Below are 25,099 nucleotides of genomic sequence, written 5' to 3' on the forward strand. Positions count from 1 at the left end.
AGCTTATGTCATGTCTGGCCAGGGGAGCTCAGTTAACATCCCAAATGGGCTGAAGCAGCCAGAAGAGGAATAGGGGTGATGAGGTTGGACAGTTATACACTTGAAAAAATAGAAGGAAAAAAGGATAAACATTATAGGTTGTGAAAGGGAATATGTTGCCAGGGAAAGATGGGGGCACCAGTCCTGGGAGAGCTGCAGGAGAAAATGCAAAATGAATCCAAGCAGGCTAAGAGAGGACAAGGACAGAAAGAAATTGCAAACTGAAATTGAAGCTATTTGTTTCTGTTGTTGGAATGTATGCTGTGTACTGCTATGGGGGAAATTGGACACATCAGGGTAGAAAGCCAGCTGTGCGTAAGCAATTTAATATTGTGTTTTGCAAAGAGTTTAACAGTCTAACTTGTTTTATATATTAGAAAACTGAGGCTTGGTAGAAGAGCCTTGTTCAAGGTGATTATGAGAGCAGCTTACATAGTGGATAGAAGGCTGAACCTGGAGTGAAATAGATAGACAATGGAGTTCCGGTAGAATTTGACATTCCAGTAGGATGTAAGCTCCTTGAGGGCAGGAAGTGTTTCGTTTTTGTCTTTGTATCTCTAGTGCCTAGCTCAGAGCTTTGAACACAGTAAGTGATTAATTGATGCTGAATGGAAGCATTTGTGTTATGCTGGGCTCAGAAAGGTCTTTTTTAAATCCATCTTGAGTTAATTTTGCTTATCACTGCTTTTTTGGTTTTAGGCAAGTGTCTACAATTATTCATGGGCCATCACTTTAACTCTGTAATTAGCTAGGCTAGTCTGTCTCTTGAAAGGATGGGAATTGGGATGGTTGATCTAAATGTGGAAGAAATCTTAATTTTACTGGGCTTGTGGAGGGAGCACTTAATTATGGGCCTGTTGCTTTGGAGAGAGTTTAAACTTAAACCTTTACAACATAATGTAAACATCGCCTACTTATCTCGTAATTTTTTGGCCTTCTCTTTGATATCTTACCTTCTCTTCTTTGGTGGAAGTAGACCCATCTTGCCTGAAAGTCCTCCTGGCCTGCTTGGTTTGAATAGCCTTACTTCCTTCTAGGAATAATATCAATGAGAAAGGAAAACTAAAATTAAGCCATTGATCAAGCGAGAAGCATTTATTAAGTGCCTGTTCTATGTTGGGCACTGTGTTCAGCCCTGGAAATAGAGACAACAGTGAAATCCTTGTTCTCAAGAAACTTACAGTCTAGTGAGGACTGCCCATATATGAATACCAGCGGCATCAGAAATGACTTTACTTAAAGGACGAGGCTTGAGCTGAGTTTTGAAGGAAATCATGAATTCCTAGAGGCAGAGATGAGAAGAGAAAAAAATCCAGGCATGAAGGGCAGGTGGTGCAAAGGGAGATGGGAAATGGAGGATTGTGCATCCAGAATAGGAAGTAGGACCCGTGAGTGTGTGGAGGGGAGTCATGTATAAGAAGACTGGAAAGGTAGGGAGGAGGAGGAGGAGGAGGATTTGATCTAGAGGCATTAGGGGCCACTGTAGTTTACCGAGTATGAGGGGTGTGGACTCGGATAACAGGAAAATGAGATTTCTCACAAAAACTAACAATGGGGACTGTATAGCTTTTGGTTGCACCAGTTGAAAAGTCATTGACTGATAGGTGAAGGAAATAATTATGTTCTCTATGGTGGAGTCATTTCACCTCCATTGGTATACTTGCTGTTCATTGAATTTGACATCCTATGTCCCATTTCCATGAATTTACAGATGCCATTTTCCATGCCCAGCATGTATGCCTTCACCACTGCCTCTTGGAATCCCTGGCTTCATTCAAGGCTCACTTCAGGTGCCATCTTCTGTGGGAGGTAGTATGGTGTCCCTGAAAGCGCCCTGGCTCTGGAGGCTAAGGACCTGGGTTCTAATCCCACCTGTGATGCTTCTAATCTGTGTGATCTTGAGCAAATCACTTAACCTCCCTGAGCATCAGTTTCCTCATTTATAAAATGAGGGAGTTAGACTAGGTGGCCTCTCTGGTGCCTTCCAACTCTAGACTGATGATTCTATTATTGCCCCAGTAGTACTCACTTTCTCCTTAAATGATTGCATATCTGTTTATGTGTGATATCCCCCTGTAAAACATAGAGGGATTATTTTTCATATTGTCTGCTATTTCCCAAAGCCTAGGAATGAATTTTAGACTTAATAAATGCTTATTGGACTGGATTGGATTGAACTATTAAGGTGTTACTTTTGTTGGATAACAGAGGTCTTAGAGAAAAAGAGAAAAATTTTAAAGCTCAAGTCATATTAGTTTACTTTGATTCTTTCTACCTTAGAACCCTTCCAGCTTCCCTGCCTGAAGTCAGGCACTAGACATGGGGGATATGGTGAAACTTACTCCTAAAAAATGGGTCCCTTTTATAGAATTGCAGTATAAGAAAAAGCTATCATCACCATCATCATCATCTCAGATGATGATGGACACAGTATGAAGACGCGGCGTGGGGGTAAGAGTACATATTACCAACCATCACGTGAACACCAGAAGTGGCCAAGGGGGTGACAATCCCATAGTCCTCTGCCCTCACTGGATCACAGCTAGAAAATTATGTTCAGCTCTGGGTTCCACATTTTAGGAAGACCATCAATGAGCTGTAAAACATTGAGAGGAGGGTGACCAGGAGAGCAAAGGGCTTCAGTTTCATGATATATGAGAATGAACAAAAGAAACTGGAGATATTTAACCTGGTGAAGAAAAGGCAAGTGAACAAGCATTTATTAAATGCTTGCTACTGCCAGCTACTATGTATAGTCCATCAATAAGTATTTATTAAGCATCTACTATGTGTCAGGCATTGTACTAAATGCTGGTGATATAAAGAAAAGCAAAAGACAAGGTGCTTACAATCTAATGGGGGAGACAACATGCAAACAAATATATACGAAGCAAACTATACAGAAGATAAATAGGAAGTAATTAACCGAGGGGAGGCACTAGAATTAAGAAGGGTTGGGGAGTCCTTCCTGTAGAAGATGGGAGCCTCTATTTCTTCAGTTGTAAAATGGTGATAATAATACTTAGATCAAGGAAGCTTCACAGTGTTATATAGATTTGAGCCCTCCTGATCTCTAACACTCCAATGTGCCAGTGATTGCTTCAATATTGATATCCCTTCCATTCATATAGATTGCCACATGTGTTCGCCTGTCCATCCTATGCAGCTCTCATCCATATCCTGCAATGAGCCACCACAGAGGATCCATCCAACATGCTGGGGGCTCTCCTTAACTCCTCTTGCTAACTCAAATATCTCTTGACATCACAAATACGGCACAAGGGCTGTCTACGGCTCATCTCCTTGCTCTAATCATGTGATCAGCCCATCTTCTTTTTCAAGGCCATGTTTTATTGATGGCAGCATTTACTCTGATTGTCCTTTGAGATTCCTTGTTTGTCATCCTGGTTATTATTGCCTCTTCTATTAATATGAACTCTCTGGGCATACTTTTGAGTACATCCAAGTACCCTCATTTTCTTTGCTGACAGAGATGTGGCAGATAGGTTCTATTCCCTTTTCTCCCACTCATGGTGATGAGGGGAAATTGAGGATGCCCATCTATTGGGGAATGGCTGAATAAGTTATGATATATGGTTGTGATGGAATACTATTATGCTATAAGAAATGATGAGCAGGATAGTTTCAGAAAAACCTGAGAAGACTTATATGAATCAATGCAAAGTGGAGTAAGCAGAACCTGGAGAACATTGTATATATAGTTAACAGCAATATTGCAATGATACCAACTCTGGAAGACTCAGCTACTCTGATCGATACAATGATACAAGACATGTTCAAAGGACTCATGATGAAAAGTGCTGTCCACCTCCAGAGAGAGAACTGATGAACTCTGAATGCAGATTGAAGCAATGAGAAGAATGTTAATGTAGGGTGTTAACATCTCCAGAAAGAGAATAGCTCAGGGGTCCTCACTGCCTCTCCTCTGGACTGTTGTAAGAACCTCATGATCTATGCCTCCAGTCTCTCTATTTTCTAGCTCTTGTATGGCAGCCAAAATCATCTTCCCAAATGCATATGCTAAATGTTCCCAGTTCCTTCACTGGGTCCTTATACTGTGCGGTGCTGATTGCCCTCTGCTGGACTATCTTCCAAATAATAACAACAATAATAATAATTGATGTAGCACTTTAATGTTTGTAAAGTTCTTTACAAATTTATGACCTCATGCAATCCTCAGAACCCTCTGTCAGGTCAGTGCTATTATTATCTCCATTTTACAGATATGAATAACACTCCTAAAATATGGCCATAAGAAATAAATGTAATGCTCTAATTGTACAGAGTACTGTAAAACCATTGCCTGCTTCATTCTCAACGTGATGAGGTTAGCATACCGAACTTGAAGTTAGGAAGCCCAGCAATTGAATCTTGCCTCAAATGTGTATGAACCGTGTGACCCTTTCAGCCTCACTTTCCTTCTTTGTAAAGTGGGGATGATAGTAGCACTTACTTCACAGGCTTCTTGTAAGGATCAAATGAAATATATATGTAATGTACTTCACAAGCCTTCAAGTGATGGAGAATTGCTAGTTATTATTAGCTTTTTTTGATGGCTATAAAGTACTTTGGGGCTTATATTTCACTTAAATCTCCAGGTTTTTAGTATCTTTTGGTATTAAAAGGAATTCAGGAGGTTAGGACATATCCTTTGTCAGTAAAAAATCTAATAACCTTCTTTCCTCTATCCAATTTCCATCTGGAACATGTAGCTTAGAGGGCCAGTGAAGAGAATCAGTCTTTAGAAAGAGCAAACCTTTCCTTTCCATCATTTCTCAAAATTCATCAATAGTAATAATAGCCAACATTTTTATAATGCTTTAAGATTTACAAAACATTTTACATGTGGTATCCCATTTGATCCTCACAATAACCTTGGGAGGTAGGTGCCATTATGATCCTCATTTTACAGATGAAGAAACTGAGGCAAACTGAGATTAAGTGCCTTGCTTAGGCTCACATGGCTAATAGGTGTCTGAAGCAGGATTTGAACTCAGATGCTGAGAGAGATGACTTGTCTAGGATCACACAGGATTTGAACTCAGGTCTTCCCGACTCCAAGTTCAATGCTCTGTGGTCAAAGTTATCTGGTTACTTAGTGACCTGAAAGATGACTAGGAAAAAGAAAAAATGCAGAAATAAGAGAATTATGGAACCTTGTTTTTACTGTACCAGCCTTTCCTCCCACTGGAGCATGAAATCACACCCATGATAATGGGAATCCACTACCTCCCAAAATGGTCCTTTCAATTTTTGAATAGAGCTAATTGTTTTCTCCTTAAATCATGTCTAAATTGGCCCCTTTTCAAATTGACTATTGCTTTTAGTTTTGGCTGGGGATAAACAGAATAAATCTATATGATAGCTCTTCAGAGACTTGAAGAGGGCTGCTGGGTCCCCCCACATCTACATCTTCACTTCTCCAGGATAAAAAAGGTCCCCAGTTCCTTTGGCTGGGCCTCATGTGGCATGAACTTGAGGCCTGTCACCATGTTGGTCACTCTTCTCTGTATACTCCCTGGTTTATCAATACCCTTTCTAAAATGTGGTACCAAGTTGTTACTGTTATTGTTCAGTTGCATCAGACTTTTCATGATCCCATTTGGCATTTTCTTGGCAGAGATACTGCAGTAGTTTGCTATTTCCTTTTCATTTTACAGATGAGGAAACTGAGGCAAACAGGGTGAAGTGACTTGCCCAAGGTCACACAGCTAGGAAGTGTCTGAGGCTGGATTTGAACCCAGGAAGATGAGTCTTCAGATCCCATGCTCTATCCTCTGTGCCACCTAGCTGCCCTGTGGTACCAAGTACTGAACACAATAATCCTTAAATGTGGTTCAACCAGAGCAGATGGTTTCTTCATGTCCTCATTCTTGGAAACTATGCCTCTTGTCTGCCATATCACATGATTAACTCATTTTGCATTTATATGCAAACCCCCAGATCTTTTTTCTCCCAACAAACTGTTGTCTCCTCCAACTGGTAGAACTGATATTTTTGAACTTAAGTACAAGACTTACATTTATTCCTATTAAATCTTATATTATTAGATCCAGTCCAAAGTTCTGAGCCTGTTAGTCAGTCAGTAAGCATTTATTCAGCACCTACTGTGTGCCAGGCACTATGCTAAACACTGTCAAGAACACTGAGCCAAAATTTCTTTTATATGTATGTATGTGTGTGATTTCATCTTTCTTTGATTTTTCTGCTCCTTCTTTCTCACACACCAGTGCTAGATCACCTATGTTCTCTCTAATTCTGCTCAGACCCCTCCTTTAAGATCCCTTGACATCTCTTGCCTCAATGAAACACCCTTTCCCTTCCATCTGCTGTGGATGTGTCTTGTATGTACCTGGTTATTTACATATTGTCTCTCCTATTAGAATGTAAACTCCTTGAGGTCAGGAACCACTTTTCTGCCCTTCTTCATATCCCTAGCACTTAATACAGTGCCTAGCACATAATAGGCATTTAATAAATGCTTGATGACTTGAACTTCCGCATCCTAATTGCCATCCAGTCCTCAAAAACACATGGGAGTTGATGATTAACCTCTAGAATATTTGTCTCCTTTAGCTACATACTATACTATTTGAGCTTGTCATAATTGTGCTGGTATGTATGCATGTTATCGCAGCACATTGTGTATGTAGATGGAGGTCCTAGAATATTTGATATATCCTGTTTTATGATGTAAGTTTTTAGAGGATAAGAACTATATATATCATGCCCTGAGTTGTATGCAAAGGTCCTTCATAAGTAGCATTTGGTGACAGATGTAGTAAAGCCCACTGGATGCCCATATTTTGCTGAGAAAAAATTTAGCTTTTCATTGTAAAATCTTGTAATCCAACTACTCCTGCCTGTTATTATTTGAAGTGACTTTAAGCCCCATTTCAATGGGAGGCTTAGGTTGAGTGGGATTGTAAAATAACATAAAAAACAAGACAGTGTTAAAAGAATAAAAATGAATTTTTTAGGGTTGCCAAGCACAGGATGAAATAAAAACCTGCCTCCCTTTTCACTCCTCCTTCAGTTCTTACAAAATAAAACTGGAATGGCTGATTCCAGAAATCATTGCAGTTTTACCTTCCCTGTAGATGGAAAAGGGATTTACTATCTACATTAGCTAGAACCAGAGCTTAAATTAGTCTATTCTGGGATTTGGGGTCTAATATTTGGTGAGTGTACAGGGATTGGAGGGAAGAGGCAAAAAAGAGCTCTGCTGTGAAGAAGCTCACAGTCTAATGGGAGGGATGACATATAAACAGGTATGTACAAACAATATTTCTAGTATAAACTGGAGATAATCAACAGAGGGAAGGCACTAGAATATTTTATAAAATTCAATTTTGTTTTGGTTCCATCTTCTGTCCCCCACCCATTGAAGAAAAACAAAATCCTTTACAAATATGTATAGTCGTGCAAAACAAATTCTCAGATTAGCCATGTCCAAAAGAAAGAAAAAAGGGAAAGAATGAAGAAATGATTGAGGGAGGGATGGAGAGAAGGAAAGAAGAAAGGAAGGCAGGAAAGAGAGAAAGAAGGATGGAAAAAAATTAAAAATGAAAGAAGGATGGAAGGAAGAAAGGAAGGAGGAAAAGATAAGAGGGAAAGAAGGATATAAAGAAGGAAGGATAGAAGGAAAAAGGAAGAAAGGAAGGGAGAAAGTGAAACATGGAGGGAAGGAAGGAAAGAAAGAAAAAAATATGATTCAATCTACACTCTGAGTGCATCAGCTCTCCATCCAGAGGTAGATAATGTTTTTCATCATGAGTCTTTTGGAATTATGGTTAGTCACTGTGTTGATCAGAGCTACTAATTCAAAGTTGATTATCTTTAAAATATTGTTATTGTATAAATTGTTCTTTTGGTTCTGCTTACTTCACTTTGCATTACTTCATACAAGTCTTCTCAGGTTTTTCTACAACTATCCTCAAAAGCTTTAGAATTAAGGAGAATCATGAAAGGCTTCCTATAGAAGGTAGGATCTTAGCTGGGACTTGAAGTAAGCAGTTGGAAATGCAGGACTGTAACTCAGCAGAGAGACTGAGGCAGGACAGGTGGATTTAAGAATCATCAACATAAAGATGATAATTAAATCCATGGAAGCTGATGAGATCACCAAGTGAAGAAGTATAGAAGGAGAAGAGAAGAGAATCTTGAGGGATATCGAAGGTAAGAGGGAGTGATCTGGATGAGGATCCAGCAGAGAAGACTTAAGAAGGAGCAGTCAGATAGGTAGGAGAAGAACTAGGATGGAGTGGTGTCACAAAAACCTAGAGAAAAGGGAGGGTCCCTGAGAAAGTGATGATCAGCATCAAAGGCTGCAGAGGGGTCAGGAAGAATAAGGAGTGAGAAAAAGGCCATCGGATTTGGCAATGAAGAGATCTCTGTAACTTTGGAGAAAGCAGATTTAGTCAAATGAGTTCAGAAGCCAGACCGTAGAGATTTAAGAATATAATGAGAAGAAAGTGGAGGCATCAGTTGTAGGTGACCTTCACAAGGAATTCAGCAACAAAAGCAAGGAGAGCTATAGAATGGTGACCAGTGGAAATGAATGCATCAAGCAAGGGTTTTGGGTAGACATGGGCATGTTTGTAGGTAATGAGGAAACAGCCAGTAGACGAGAAAAGATTGAAAAGAAAAGGGCGTGGATGATACATTCTACTTGGATGAATGGAATCAGAAATCATAGGGTCACAGATTTAGAAGTGGAAGATATATTAGAGGTAGGGTCATTGGATCATGAGTCTAGAGCTGGAAGGGAGCTCAGTCAGTGACCATTCTAATCCAATCTCCTCATTTTAGAGATGAGGAAAATGAGGCCCAGAAAAGTAAAGCAATTTGCCTAAGATTACCCACTTAGCGAATGTCAGAGAGTTGGATTTTGAATCCCAGCCTTTCACCTCCATATACAGAATTCTTCATTAGTATCCCACCTTGGAATTTGAGAGAAAGGAAAGGAAGTGAGATGTCCCAGAAAGAGCATTGAATCTGGGGCCAGAAGACCAGGATTTCAATCTTAGCTATGTCACTTGTTTTGTGGGTGACCTTGCACAAATCATTTCACCAGTGGGGTCCAGTTTCCTCATCCACAAAATGCGGACATTAGACTAGATGGCTTCTAGTGGCCCTTCCAGCCTTAGTTGTATGGCCATATGATCTTGCTTCCCTATTTGCCATATGATTATACCGCTCATGTCAAGTGTCGAACTATCTGATGCTCTTTTTTCTCCCTAGTTCCTCTACTTTAAGAGTCTTTTTTTTTTATAACTTTAACAATCTCTTGCGCTTCTGTCTGTTGTTTTCCCAATGCAGTGTTGGCAAAAAAAAAAAAAGTGAGGTCTTGTAATGAATGACCCTCTGGGCATATGCATGGTGATCCTTGTCTTTGACTGGCTCTGAGCATTTTTCCTTTGTACAGGAACATGGAAAAGGAAATTTCCTATGACTTTTTTTGATTGAGAGAATAGCCTCAGGGAATCTTTCCAGTGTAAGATGGATTTCACATGGGTGAAATACTTCCAAACTTGAGTAGTTTAAACAGCAGTTTCCTCATGCTTCACACACAGTGTATCTATGCTGGATGTTTTCTGCTGCTAAGTGCAGCTACCAGTCTAGAGAAGATACTGCCATTCGACTTCATTCCCTTTCTCATGTGGTGGTTTTATATTTCAGTGTCTTCTAATTATATTTATTCCCATTTTATCACCACCAAATGGAAAACCTGCCTTATCCCACTCGTGGCTTTCATGATTCATTCCTCCAGTGGGGACCAGATGACAAAATTAAAATGCATGAATATTCCTTATTTTTACAGGTACCAACCATCTGCGGATGAATGTCACCCTAACCCCACAATCATTTACAAACCCTCGGAGATCTACATCAACATCACCAACATGGCCTTCTTGGGAATTAAAGTCTTCCTCGAATGTTGACAGGTTCAAGGACCCCACGAGACATTTCCCTGAAAATGCAAGCTTGCTTCAGATAATCAAGTCCACACTGGCACACCCTCCCCCTAGAACTAGGGCTCAGACAGATTTCTCTTCTGCCCTCTATCAAGGGAGTGGGCATAGTGCGTCCCTGGATCCTCCCAAGGAGTTGGCTCAGACTCTCACCCACCCAAGACATCGAGACTCGGATGAAGCAGCTGATGTGTCAGGTTTGCCTCAACCCAACATGTCTGTCCCATTGTCCACAAACCCATCTGTGACATTGTCAAGTGCTGTCCTGTCATCTCAGCCAATGCCATTAGGAACACCTTCCATTCCAGACCAGCACACACCAGGGTCAGACATTGTTTCAGCTCTTCCATCGCCATCCCTCTCTTCATCAGTTGCTGGCTCACCTCATACCATTATGTTTTCTAAACCTACTCAGCTACCAGACAAAGTGCCTTCATTCCCCCAGACAGTTCCCTTTGATTCTTCCCATAGAGAAAGTACCGATAAGCCCTTAGACCCTCTTTCCAGTAAAACAAGTCACCCTCCATCCAGAAAGGCCCAAGAATTAACAGACAGCCTCAGTCTGGATTTTTCTGGATCTACAACAACACAGTATTCTAGACTGACCCCAAGTGAGAGACTGCACCCAGAAAGCCCATCTACATCTGTGTTTGTGAGTTCCATGCCAGACATACCCCATCTGTCTCCCCCACCAGTTGCGCCTGGAAGTCTACCTTGGCTTCCAAGTCAAACCCCAACATTGTTGAAGTTCACAGATATGTCTTCTTCAGGCCCAGTCCGCACTCAACCATTCAAATCAAGAGTGACTAAAAGGGCCCATGGCAGTGTGTCCTGGCCGGCTTTTGAGAACTCATCAGAGATGCCTGAAGTGGGGTCCAGACTTGTCCAAAGTACAGATGGAGAAGCTGCTTCCATGGAAAGGAGACACAGTCAACCTGCCCCTGCTACTGTAAACAAGCCTGTGCATTTGTCACCAGCTCCTGAGGATGTGAAGGCAATGTCCCATTCTGTGAAACATGCCTCTTCCTCTCTGGTGCCAGCCACTTGGTCTTTTGCAGCTGCAGGTGAAGCAACTGCTACTCATGCCGCCTCTTCACCAGCAATGAAAAATGAACCAGCTTCTTTCTCCACACCCAATTTCCCATGGCCGTCCCAAAGCAGGGAATCTCCTCTGCTTATGGTGGCAAAAAATCCACCTTCTAAAGAAAAGAACAAGAATAGGACTCCTGCAGACTTGCTCCTCGTGGAGACAGGCCAGTCTTCTGTCTATCACTCTACAACTGCAAGTCTTCCTTTAGGGAAAGAAGGCAGCATGATGGGTGCTTTCATGGGAAATGAAAGAGCCAATATGGTGATATCTCCTGGTGCCATTCCCACTCAGGAGACCACCACCTTAAGTGAGGCCGCATCAGATGCGACCACCGATCACATTCCAGCTGCTGTCATCACAGAACGGGGAACAGATCTCACACTGTCAGAATTGCCTGTTCCTCCTATCCCACCGACAGAGGGATTACCTGCTTCTTTGAAGTCTTCTCCCATAGCAGATGCTGAGTCTGAGGTCAGGAGGACACCTGCAAATACTTCTAGAGTCTCCACTTCATTCCCTAAGCAGGAGGCAGCCCATCCTCTTCATTCTTCCATACCAGCAAGAACCCAAGAGTTAATGAGGACAATTGGTTCCCGGACTTTTCTTCCGGAAGAAACTGAGTCTCATTTCTTAGAATCAGTGATGCCTGTCTTGTCTCACCAAAAAGGTTATGATTTAAATGGACATGAAAAAAGTCCTGTACCTTCAGTGACCCATTCTGCCAAAATCACTGCTCCCAGTGGCTCGAATTCAGCTGCCAAAGTGACACATTCTCCAGATGTCAGAGATACTGATTTGCATCTGACCTTTGCTAAGGGGTTCAGTGTTCAGTATCCATCCCTTAATCTAAGCACAGAACAAACCACACAAGTTACTGCTGTTGGAAATTCTGCAGACTTCTGGCCCACAGGCCACAAAAACGTCACCTGGGACCTTGAAGCGTCATTCAGTCCACACCTAGCTCTACATGAAGCTTTCACAACAGCCAATCAGCATCTCCTTCCACGTCCTCCCTCAGAATCACCTCCACTTTTAACATCTCTTCCACCAGCCTCATCAGATGGAACTCCTCCCATCAGCTTGCTGGAAATGCTTTCGGGGGAAACAGAGACAAGAACCTTATTTGCCAGTACTCGTCATCCATCGCCTGTGATAAGCACTTCTGTGCCATTCCAGAGCGCCCGTAAGCCTCGGACATTCCCTGCCACCGTTCTTCCCATGCTAACTCATGCCTTATTCAAGACAACACCCAAAGTACCGCTGACTTCTCCAGTCCCTGAGAATTGGACTGTTGCAACTACTCACGCAGGTAGTTTGGTTCCGGGTTCCCAACACACAGGTATGACCACTTCCACAGCCAAAGCATCTTCAACTTCAACATCATTCTCTAGCCTTACTCTGAAGGAACACATAGACATACAAATATACATACACTCCTTGTAATGGGACAGAGCTCCTGAGAAGCCCTGGTTCTGATCCTTCTGGCCATTTGTTTGTCCAGAAGCATTCAGAATTTAAATGCTTTTATTAAGGAGTAGTAGCACAGCATTGACGTAAATGGTGTTTTCATAACAACTTTTCTGACCTAATGAGTCTAAAGCTATTAGACCTAAAATCTCCCCGTCCCAGCATGGCCCGAGCACCAACCCTTTGCAAGCAAATAGTTTCATAAGTGACATCCATTCATCACCAATGCCCCTTCCTTGTGTTTTATTCTGACCAACCCACAAATTGTACTTATTCTTTCATTGCAGCATACCCTTCTGTGTCCCCTGAGGCAGCACCAACTGTGGCGTCAACAACAGCCACACAGGTTTTAGGAAAATACACTCTATCTGCATTGTCTGCCGCCTTAGTGTCCAAGGGTACTGGAAACAAACTCTCCATTCCCTCACCAATGGTAGCCGAAAGCACCCTGACCCCGGTGCTGGCTAAAAATGGCACTCCCAGTGGAACACCAGGCTCTCAGATGGCGGCAAGTACAACCAAGGCAGTTGAGATGCCCACAGCTTCCCCCTTCGTATCCACGACCCACAGAGCCGTGCAGGCGAACATGATCACAGCTGCTGCGAGGCTGTCAACAACACATTTCCCTGGAAAATCTCAAGCCATGCAATCGGACTACCACAAAGCAACCAACTCTGAAACGCCCAGAATCTCCACCACATTCCCACTGACCATCATGGCAGCTCTGACATCTATTACCACATCAGGGAAGGTGACTAAACTCCCTCCCTTACCCGTGGAAAACACGTCAGCTGCTCTCCCAGTGGCTTCAACTACTATGGTCACAACTGGCAAAACCACCTTGAATCTAGAATGTCAGATGTCCAGGAAACTAATGGTGAAGACAGGTAAGAAACAGTTGGAAACGATAGTGCATCCTGGTCTTAGAGATGGGAGGGAAAAATTTTTAGTTTGTAGTGGTGGAGTATTTTTCCCCCTTTGGACTCTAAGAGAGTGTAAGAGTTAAGCAAATTATGGAATATAGTTTCTGGGTTATAATATATTCTGTATCGGTGTTTTTGTTTTGGGGGTTTGGTGTTTTGCTTGTTTGTTTTTATTACATCTATGATGTTTTTGATGTGAGAAACTGGTGGAAGTCAACAAGTCATCTGTTACATTCCTAGAGTTGCCTAGAAGTGCTGAGAGACTTGACCCAGTCAGAGTCAGAACTTGAATCCAGATCTTCCTGTCTCGGAACCTGGTCCTCTATCTATCATGCCATGCAACTGCATTAATGTTACTTGGGAAAAGGCAGGGTCCTGGTTAAGCTTCACAGGCACTTTTGAATCCCTCCAGCAGCAGTAGGGTTAATGCAATGCAGTTTCTGACTGCATTTAAGAGATGGCCTAGAACACACAGCATGCTATTAATAGTGCTGTTTAGCTCTGCTATAAAAAGGGGGTTGATAAATTATTTTAAAGAATACGTCAATGCTGAGTGCACCTATCCCTGTTTTTTTACTCTTCTCTCACTACCCCCCAAACTAAGAATGCAATGAAATGATATATTTAAATACATTCCAGTCTAAAAGAGGATGCTTTGAGCCTAGTCCTAGCATAAAGACTAATATCTCCTCCAGCTTCTAGGAGCTTATGTTTCATGTCTGACTCTTTGTGATCCCATTTGGGGTTTTCTTGGCAAAGACATTGGAGTGGTCCTTCCCCAGCTCATTTTCCAGATGAGGAAACTGAGGCAAATGGTGTTAAGTGACTTGCCTAGGGTCACACAGCTAGTAAGTGTGTGAGGCTGGATTTAGCCTCAGGAAGAGGAGTCTTCCTGACTGCTGGTCTGGCGCTCTATCTGCTTCAACATCTAGCTATCTTCCCTCCATGTCTACTATTCATTATTATCTGTAGATGTAGGTGAGTTAGGCTACTCATAGAAACCCTTAGAGGCAATGGTAGTGTGAAGGCCTCATGCAGTAATGTTTTATTATCAGGGCCCCAGAAATAGTTATGGAGCACATTTTAAAATGGAAGAGGATAAGAACCATTCCTCCTCTCTCTCTTTCTTTCTGTCAATTTCACTTGGTAACTGAGCTGTCAATCAATATCAAGACAACCAGAGCTGGTTTTAATTGACTGTTATACTCAGTTTCCTCATCTGTCAAATGAGCTGGAGAAGGAAATGGCAAACCACTCCAGTGTCTTTGCCAAGAAGACCCCAAATGGGGTCACGAAGAGTCAGACAACGGCTGAAAACCACTGAACAACAACAAAAAAACCCAGCCGTGGCCAGCTTGATGCTGATTGGTGGCTCAACAGGCTAATGATAGGGAGCACATGAATGCTGGTGAGCCCTGGATGCCTCTCTCTTCTTGTTTCCCTTTGCTGATTCAGCATAAAAAGATTCCCTCCTTCCCTCCTCCCCTCCTCCCCGTCCTCCCCGGGAGGAGCCTGACAAGTGTGATCTTTAACTGTTGCTCAATACCTCTCTTGCTGCCTTCCTAATGCTTTCCTCCTCCAGATCAAGCTTGAGTGCTCCCCAAGGTAAGACGATGACCCCAAATGGCCCAGGATGATTATGGCCCTGAGTGATACACATCATACTTTTCAGATAGAGCCTCAGTTTTCCCCTCAGACCTCCTGACTCCAGTTTCCATCACATGGAAAGATAGCTACAATTTGGTTTATACTCATCGTTTTAAGTGGATTCTGGGACTTTCTATTCTTGGGGCTCTTGGTGGGGCCTTCACTGAGGGCTCTGAACAGGTTGGTTAGTGTTCACCATTTTTATGGAGAACTCATACAGGAGAGGCCAGTTAAAACCAGATTGTTTGAAAGCATGGAATGTGACCGCTCTGCACTAATGTGTGTGTGTTTTTTTGAACAGTTCTCTTTCTCACCCAGAGGAGGCTGCAGATCAATGATTCCCTGAGGTCTGATGTAGCCAAAGGGCTCACACAAGCACTGCAGAAAGCCTTCCGCCAGAACGATATCTACGCACACGTAAGCTACCATTGCTTGCCCCTGTTTGAAATCAGAGTAATCCACCTGTGTCTCTTCTTCCCAACTAGAGTTTTAGATTTTCTTTTACTCATAGTGACTATACACATTCCTTAAACATTAGAAGAGAGGCCTCAAGGGCCTGACATGGCTCTCTTGCCTCAGTAACAGAACACGGAATAATAGAACTGGAAGGAACCCTTACAGCTTATCTCCTGGGCCATGCCCCTCCCTGGCCCTTCCTCTATCTCTCAATGAACCTACAAGGAAGATAGGGTCCAGAGACATGAAGTCAAAGAATGCCAAAGCCAGAATGGACCTCATAAGGTGTTATCAAGCCCAATCCCCTCATTTTACAGAAAAGGAAACTGAATCCCAGAGAGGTCAAGTGATATGTCCAAAGCTAATTAGTGGTGAAACCAATACCCTGTTATTTAACAAAGGCAGCTCTTTAGGAACAGAGAGGATTTCCACATGGAGAAACTGAGGCCCAGAAGGTTAAAGTCAAAGAATCATTGTATCCTAGAATATCCGAGCTGGAAGCGTCTCTTCTCACAGATCATCTAGCATTCAAGTTTTATAGAAAGGAAAGGGTAAGGGAGTGGGGGAGGGGGTCATAGAATCACAGAGGGTCAGAGATAGAAGGACCTCAGATACCTTCTAATAAAGAGGTTCTTCATCTTTTTGTCTCATGGACCCTGCCGGCAATCTGGAGAAGCCTATAAACCCCAACTTAGGATAGTGTTTTAAAATGCATTAAATAAAATACAAGGAGTTATAAAGGAAACCAAATATATTGAAATACAGATATCCAAATATTTTTTAAAAAACAAATTCATGGGCCCCAGGTTAAGAACTGCTGATTAGCTCAAACCTCATGTTTTACAGATTAGAACCCTGAGGCCCCAAGAAGGGAAGTGGTTTGTCCAAGGTGTCACAGCTAATTATAGATAGAGCTATCACTACTTATTCAGTTACTTAGCAAAGGCAGGTCATTAGGAACAAAGGCCCATTTTAGAGAATGACAAATTTTAGGTAATTGACATTTGCTAGTTGACAATGTGTGAAACATGCCAATTACCCAGAGTTTTGCAAAGAAGTTTGGCTTATTAATAGAGTTTCCAACAAGCATTGCCCACTGCTTTTCCTTCTAACTGTACTACCCACAAAAATGGCTAGTGATTTATATCTGGAAATTTTAAAGTCATTTAGACTCATGAATTAAGGCTGACTTGAGTCGGATTGCCAGCAACAGACAAGGAAGGAGATGTGTTCCTCGGCCACAGAATGCCAAGTACTATTTAGCAACTGCTCACTGACTTTGATCACCTAAAGAACGAATGATAGGTGCCCTGTTTGGGCCCTATCCAGGTTTTTAATGCCGTAATTCTAAACGCTTTAGAGAATCAGAATTGATGATGTAGGTTCTAATTGGCAATCGGACACTCCAAATACCACTGTCAAACTTAGCCCAAGTCCCTTTCATATCACATACATTTCATTCTCTTTGTTGAATATTTTGTAGTTCAGTGGTGCTTAGCTTAGCACTTCTGAGGGTTAGAAAAAGAGAATGTTCTCCCTACTTGTTCCCCCTCTGAACAGTGTTCCAAAGAATCTGTTTCCTCCACCAAGAATTTGGATTTAATGGTTCAAAATATGAACTTTTGCAATTGGTGGTAGCTGGGTTGGATTATCTGATGGAGATGTAAGCCAAGGTAAAGAGGATAGCTAAGTGAGACTTAGGGACTCTAAGGTTAGAAGAATCAAAAGTGCCACGCTGACACCTGTTAGAGCTGGGTTTCTATAGAAAATGGTACTGATGCTCCTAATGAAAGCTCCTAATGAGCTTTATTTTTTAATAACTTTTTTTTGTTTGGCAGTTTGTCAAAGCCTATGGATCTTTCTAAAGAATGTTTTTAAATATGTAAACTAAAACACATCAGATTACAAAGAAAATCAGTGATATTGAAATACAGCTATCATAATGTTAAAAAAAAAGTTCACGGATCTAGGTTAAGAGCCCATGTCATAGATGAAGTATATTTTAATCAATATTTGATCTTGTAGACACAAGTCTTTCCTCCAGTGGTGCAGATTTCAACTTATCCACGATCTCAATCTATGTAATTCTCTGTTCTCTGATCAGACCTCCACAGTGAATCTACCCAACATACTGAAAACCTTTGTCTGTGTTTTAGAAATATTTTGTAGTAATCGTGGTAGCACAGAGACTGTCCGTCTGTGATACATCGCTCTTTATGCAACACTAGCCCACCCCCTTTTCTGATCATATGTGTTCTGCATGATGTCTCTTGAAAAAACTTCTTGTGTGCAAATTGTCTATAATATACTTGGGACTACCTATGCTTTGCATTTTCCTTTGGGTTGCAACAGTTTTAATCCTTTAGATTGAATCATTCTATGATTTACAGCCATACAACACTACCAGGAGAACATTGGCACTAAACAAATGAGTTTTTATTTTGAGGGGAAGCTTGAGGACATTGAAAAACAGCATAATTGTCCAGATGTAAACTTGTCCACTTTTCTTCCTGTTCATTTTGGGTCCACTTACTGTCCATCATTAGTGCCTCTCTAAGATATCTATATCTATCTATATCTATATGTCTATCTATATCTATATATCTATAGATAGATATATAGATATTGATGGCTAATTTAATAGAATCTCCCATATAGCTACATGACATATGACAGTAGAACCTCCCATACAACTACATGTCTTATGTTTGTGTGGTAGGCATTGTTTAATCCATTTGGTTTTTCCCATATGAAATGTTAGGTCAGTTGCTTTTGAATAACTGTTGATCTCATTGAGTATTCCCTATGGTATTTGGGGCTTGATGTCATCTGCAAACAAAAGCATCTGAAAGACCTTCACTCTCTACAAACAAAAACAAAAAATGACAATTGAAAAAAACAAACCTCTTCCCTTTCCTTAGACTCCATGCTGGGCATCTTCCATGACCATAGTAAGCATGTTTGGCAAACATACATCTGCCTGTTTTTAATAAGGAATCACTGAGAAAGGTTGTCTGTGTGATCATATCTGTCAAGTTTTTTCTATTTTTAATAATTTTATACCTTCATGAAAAGATCTTTTAAGGTGGCATAATGATTTACTGAGTCAGATGGTTTTTTTTTCTTGGTAATAAATAAACACTAGAGTGTTGAACTTTATACCCTTCAGCCAATTCTTTGACCACAGAATTGTGGTGTGCTGTAGAAAATCATCTACAAAAGCCTGCCTGTTCTCTTCACATGTTTTCATCAAAGATACCCTTGATCCATGTATAGTTCTTTCTCGTAAGGGTTTTATAGAGAAAGTATGTATTTGTGTCAGCAGTTACTGCTATCTTCTTGGCTGATTTTCACAGGGAGCGATGGGGAGTAATAATAATGTCCATTTCCCCAAGTACTTGATATTGTACCTTGAGATAAATTTGAGATTTGATCCCTTAATGCTTTTTAAATTCTGCTACATGTAGCACGGATTTCTTCTGTGTGTACTCGGTTTGGTGGAGCTGTTTTTTCTCCTGCCTTCAAAGAATCAAAGAGTTTGAAATAACTTTGGAGACCATGAAGGGTAATCCACGTTTGAACAAGAAGTGCCTTCCACCATATTCCTGCCCAGGTCATCATCCAGCCTTTGCTTAAAGACTTCTAGTGAGGCAGGATGCCTTGCCTCCTATGGCAGCCCATTCCACGTTTGAGTGTCCTTTGGAAGTTTTTCTTGACATCAAGCCAAAATGCACTTCCCTGAAACGCCCACCCTTTGCTCCTGGCTCCGCCTTCTGAGACCAAACAAAACAAATCTAATCCACCTTCCAGCTGACAACCCAACTACTTTAAAGGCAGCTACTGTGTATCCACATCTTCTCAAGTGTCCTTCTGACTTCCTTATCATGCACTGAGGTGTTAAAAGCAAAGAAGTGGTGTTGGTGTTGGTAGTGAGAATAGATGGTTACCTAAATACTGGCAAATCTGATCTATTTTCCATCTATGTGTTGTCTTTCCAGTTTGAACTGTAAATGCTCTTAAGATTTTTCTTAGGATTCATACTAAGATTTCTGTAGGCTCATTCTCTCTCAATTGCTTTTCTCTGTTTTGAAGTAATGTAACATTCCAACATCTTCCTTCATGATGTTTTACAACTAGATTTGCTTTCTAGACTGGTGGCATCCTTGGTCTTTCTCTTCCTGGCAAAGGGATCTAATGCTTGCTCACTTAAGTGTTTTCTGGGTTCTTTTGGCCTCCTCTTTGTGGTGACTACCTTATATTGGTGATAATAAAATTAAACATCTTTGTCTTGGACCAGTTCCCATTTTCCAGCATTGAGGGCTAATTTGAATTGGTTGAGTTAGAACTGTTGTAATTGCATACAGAGTCTTTAACTCATCTTTATCCTTTATTCTAACTTGGTGTTTACTTTTACCATTTTTTGAACTAGTCAGTCATCTGACTACCCAAATGACTGATTCTGAAGTGACTTCCATTTTTAGTAAACTTGCTTCTCTTCCATAAAACATACCCATTTTCAATTTTTTGATGTTACGTTTGATGTTTTGATATTGATGCTGCTCCTTGCTTACCAAGTCTCCATCGAATGATTCTTTTCTTGAAGAAAATATTGGTGATATACGTATACATCTGAAACTTCCAAGTGGTCAACAAGTCTTTTGGCCACTTTCATTTCTGAATCCTGAACCATGTTTTCCAACATTTTGGTGAGGAGAGGATCCTCCCCTGTTCATAACTTCACATTGAAGTCACCAAGTGTCAAAGTATATGTTGACTTCGTTAGGAAGATCTTATCATATTCTTTGTACAGTCTCTGCTTTTTCATCCCTTGCACCAGATGTTAGTAAATAGGGGCCTGGTTGTATTTTTGCCTACATGCCTCATAAGCACTGAAAAACATGACCAAGTATCCTATGAGATGATGTTTCTTCTTGCTTTTTGTGTGTACAATAAAACAAGTTGGTCAGTATCTTTATTTGATTGGCAGAGTGATGTGTAGTAGAAGGAGCCCTAGAGTTAGATGCAAGAGAGACCAGGGTTTGACTCTTACTTGTGACACTTATTAACTGTATGAAAATGGACAAGTCACTTCACTAAGATGCAGTTTCTTCATCTGGAAAATGGGGAAAATAATGTCTGACAGGGTTGTTGTGAGGAGCTAATAAAATATTACATACAAAGGAATTTCTAAACCTTTGAAATAATGTACAGATGTCAATTATTATTCTTTGCTGCCTCAGGGAGAATCTATGAGCCATAATTCTATTTAGCTTAACTTTTGTTCTTGTCTTCAGTTATAGTGAGAATCATAGTTATGTCATTCAGTTCCTTGAGGAAGGTATCAGCTCATTCATTGATCATTGGATAAGGCTCTCTGATTTAGAATATCAAAAGTTAAAAATTAATGTTCATAAACATTCCATAGTGATACTATAAATCAAAGAAAACAGGCATTGTCAAAAGCATTCATAGTGAAAGAGAGATGTATAACTTACATGAGAAGCTAGAGTATAGCAGTGGTTAGAGCACTGGTCTTGGAGTCAGAAGAGCCTGAGTTTGAATTTTGTCTTAGACACTTATTAACTGTGGGACCCTAGGGAAGTCCCTTACCTTTCACTACCTCATTTTCCTCATTTATAAAATGGGAATAATAATAGTACTTACCTCACAGGGTTTTTATAAAGATCAAATGAGATAACACATGTAAAGTACTTTGCAAACCTTAAAAGGCTGTATAAAATAATATTATTAGCTATTATGAACTGACAATAATTAATAATAATGATGATGATGATGATGATGATGATGATGACCTCCACAAATTATTTTCCTTATGGGATCCCATTTTATCTTTACAACAAACTCCTGCAGTAAATAGTGTAGGTCTCATCATCCCCATTTTTCAGACAAGGAGATGGAGGCTCAGAGAGTTTTGATTCCTGAATCTTAGCCCTGCCCCTTTCTGACTGTGTGACCTTGAGTAAGTGACTTCACTTGTGTGGCTCCAAGTTTCCTCATCTGTCCAAAGAGGGCATTGGACTCAGTGATTTCTTATATCTTCTTTCTCTAAAGCCTATAAGTAATAGTATGTGTGTGTATACACACACACACAACATTAAGTGAATTGTTCAAGCTAGTAAATGAAGTGAGGCCAAGACTTGAACTCAGACCTTCTGACTGAAGGCAGTCCTCTTTCAACCACAAAAAGTCTTTTGAAAAATCAGGAATGTTATGCAATTTTGTTGATGAGAGTGTATCAACTAGCCCTTCAACATAGTAAAAGGATTAAATGACTTACCCAAGGTCACAGTTAGGAGGTGGCCAACTTAGGACTGGAACCATCACCACAACCACCACCACTACCACTACCGTTACCATCGCCACTAATACTAACATCCCTACCACCACCACCACCACCACCACCACCAGTACCAGTACTACTACTACTACTACTACTACTACTACTACTACACCACTATTACCACCACCACCACCACTGCTACTAGTACTATCACTATCACTACCATTACTTCTAATACCACCATCCCCACCACCACTACTACTACTATTACCACCACCACCACCACCACCACACCACCACCACTACCACCACACTACTACTACTACTACTACTACTACTACTACTCTACTACTACTACTACTACTACTACTACACTTTAAGATTTGCAAAGCACCTTACACATTAACTCAGTTCCTTGTCACAACAACCTTGTGAGAAAGATATTATTCCCATTTTATAGATGAGGAAACTGATGCACAGAGAGGTTAAATGACTTGCCCAGGGTCACCCAGCCAGTAAGCATCTGAGGCAGGATTCCAACTCTGGTTTTGCTGACTCTACACCTTGTATTCTATGCATTATGCCACCTAGCTGTTATGCCCCTTCCATTACATAGAGTGGCATGACTAGGATAGGTTATTGAGTCTTTAGTGTTCTTCCAGTAATTACTGGCCCTAGGAGTTTCATAGCAAAAGGACCCTCTTGCCAGACTTTCCTCCATTGTAGTCAATGTTTTGGGGTGTGTACATAGCATTGGCCATTCTCGTCAGCTCTAAGTAGTTTGTAGCTAAATTTAAATCCTGGGGAAATGGGGTTAGCCTAGATTGTCTTTAAGGTTCCTTCTAACTCTGTGATCCAAGAAAATAAAGTTCTTCAAGGTGTCATGGACTGTTTTGTTTATTGTATATGTATCCCCAGCACCTGGCACAGTGCCTGGAACACAGTAGGTGCTCAATAAATGCTCATTGATTGATTGAATAAATGGCATATGAAATAAAGTGGGATTTTGTGCCTGAGGACTCTATGCAGATAAATCTTCATGCCTCCATTTCTGAAGCTGGCCTTGAGGACCCCTTTCTACACCCAGTCCTCAACTTTACTATGTGATAGGAAATATAAGACAAAGCACTTTTATTCAGCCTTCTTTCAACCAGAGAAGACTCTTTACTAAGGAGCCCTTCCACACTTTGCTAGGCCAATTGTATGGACCTACTTATTTTAATGTATGTCTCCTGTTTTAGAATGTGAGCATGTAATGGGCATAAATAGTGCTTTTACCTTTCTTTCTCTCCCTAGCCTGGCACATGGTGAGTGAGTGCTTCCTAAATACTCACCAACTGACTGACTCCATTTCTAAAAATAATCAGCGATAGTTTTAAAATATTTATAAAGTGTTGTCCTCACGGTAGCCCTCATGAGTATTAGCATTCCCCGTTTGTGGTATCAATCATATTCTCTTTTATTCTAATTCTTTGAAAATTAATAATCTCTGTGTGGCATAGCCGGTCATCTTCCATTAGCTGGAACATTCTTGGCCAGAGTATCATATATCTTGGCTACACTGGCCAATCGTTTATTGTACTGTGACCCAACATGATTCACTTCCAATAAAATCCAACAATCAGTCAATTGGCAAGCAATTATTGTGTGCCAGGCACTTGTTGAGGGGAGAACAGATTTAGAGCACTGTGAAAAGAAGCTGAAGTTAAGTTTTTGTGGCAGGTTCTATATCCTTTTTCTTCTTCCTTTCAGGTGGAAATTCTGGACCATTCCCACAATGTGACAGTTGGCTATTATGTCACTAAGGAGAAATTGGTTTATATTCCTGCTGTTGTTGTTGAGACCCTGGTTGCTTATGGCATTAGCAATGTCACTGCTGACCTGAAGCAGCACGTGCCAAACCTGCAGTCCGTGGCAGTCCTGGCTTTGCCATGGAACCCCCAGCCAGCCTACGCCTTTCAGCTGAAGACAGGTGAGTCCCTCCTTGCGGTGAGGACCTTTGGACGGATTGTCAAAGGGAGAGAACCATCTTACTCACAGGGATGAGAATGAAAGAGAGAGGATAACTGGTTAAAAAGCACAGTTTCAAGATGGAAGCCAATAACAACAGCTCACAGATAGATTTATGTCAAGAAGGAAGATGTTATAGTGGAGAGGACTCTAGACTTGGAATCCAGAAGACCTGGTTGAAGTTCCGTCTCGGATATTTGCTAGTGATATAACCCAAGTCTTCCTGGTATTAAATCCAAGATGAAACAACTCCTTGGGCCATAGGTGTATACTCTTAGATTTAGAGTTGGAAGTGGCCTTCAAGGTCATCAAACCCGACTTCTTCATTTTACATGTGAAGAAATTAAGACCCAGAGAAGTTAATTGATTGGCCCAGGATCACATAGGAAATGACCAAGGCAGAATTCAAACCTAGGTCTTTCTGACTCCAAGGCCAATTCTGTATCTACTCCACTGTGTCAACTTGGTTAAAATCAACTGGGTAATAAAGAGCTGAGTTAGGATTTGAACTCAGGTGCCCTGTCTCCAAATCCAAGGCTCTTTCTACTGTCCTTCATTCATATTTTATAGTTTACCTTATGCTTTCACATACAGTATTTCATCTGATCCTCATAAGAACACTGTGAGAGAAGGGAAAACAGGGCAGTTTCACTTCCATGTTACAGATGAGGAAACTGAGGCCCAGGAATGTGTAATGATAGCTATGATTGGTCACACAATGAATAACAGGCAAAGCCAGGACTTGTATCTGGTTCTTTGACTCCTGGCCTAGTCATCTACACCAGGCTGTCCACTTAACATCAATTTTGGTGGGAGAGTGTGAATGTTGATGTACTCTACTAATTTGGAACTAGTTATACAAGTGACTGGGCATTGTTGCATTTAAGGAAAACAGTTTGAAGATAGTTATCTCCCCATTTCATGCTACCATCTTTCCCTGAGCAGATGCTAACAGATACATTTATTATAATGAAATGAAATCCTTTGGTCTGTAGGCAGCCTCAGCTTTAGCCATCCCTCCAATTCTTCTACTTAAAAAGTCATTTAAAATGCTGTGCTGCAACGTATACAAGCAACTCTTGTTGGGCCTTCTTGTTACATGCATCATGTCACAATCAAAAATGGCATCAGGTGCCATCATGGTCACAGTTAGCCCAGGAGGATGGAGAAG

The 25,099-nt window shown here is 41.1% G+C and overlaps 1 protein-coding gene and 1 long non-coding RNA gene across 2 annotated transcripts in view; one reads left to right on the forward strand and one right to left on the reverse strand.

The window, feature by feature from the left end:
- KIAA1549L (KIAA1549 like) overlaps positions 1-25,099 on the forward strand; it is a 310,713-nt gene that overhangs the window by 149,118 nt on the left and 136,496 nt on the right. The window contains 4 exon segments of the mRNA XM_078148701.1: positions 9,884-10,231; positions 12,879-13,478; positions 15,463-15,578; positions 23,671-23,890. Of these exon segments, the coding sequence (XP_078004827.1) occupies positions 9,884-10,231; positions 12,879-13,478; positions 15,463-15,578; positions 23,671-23,890 (1,284 nt within the window).
- Positions 978-25,099, reverse strand: part of LOC144455398 (uncharacterized) — a 35,253-nt gene continuing 11,131 nt past the window's right edge. The window contains exon 3 of the long non-coding RNA XR_013484139.1: positions 978-1,072. This is a non-coding gene — a long non-coding RNA (uncharacterized LOC144455398). The remainder of the gene's footprint in view (positions 1,073-25,099) is intronic.

Source organism: Phascolarctos cinereus, unplaced genomic scaffold (genome assembly GCF_003287225.1).
Source record: "Phascolarctos cinereus isolate Bilbo 61053 unplaced genomic scaffold, phaCin_HiC Scaffold_9;HRSCAF=440, whole genome shotgun sequence".
Taxonomy (NCBI): Eukaryota; Metazoa; Chordata; class Mammalia; order Diprotodontia; family Phascolarctidae; genus Phascolarctos; species Phascolarctos cinereus.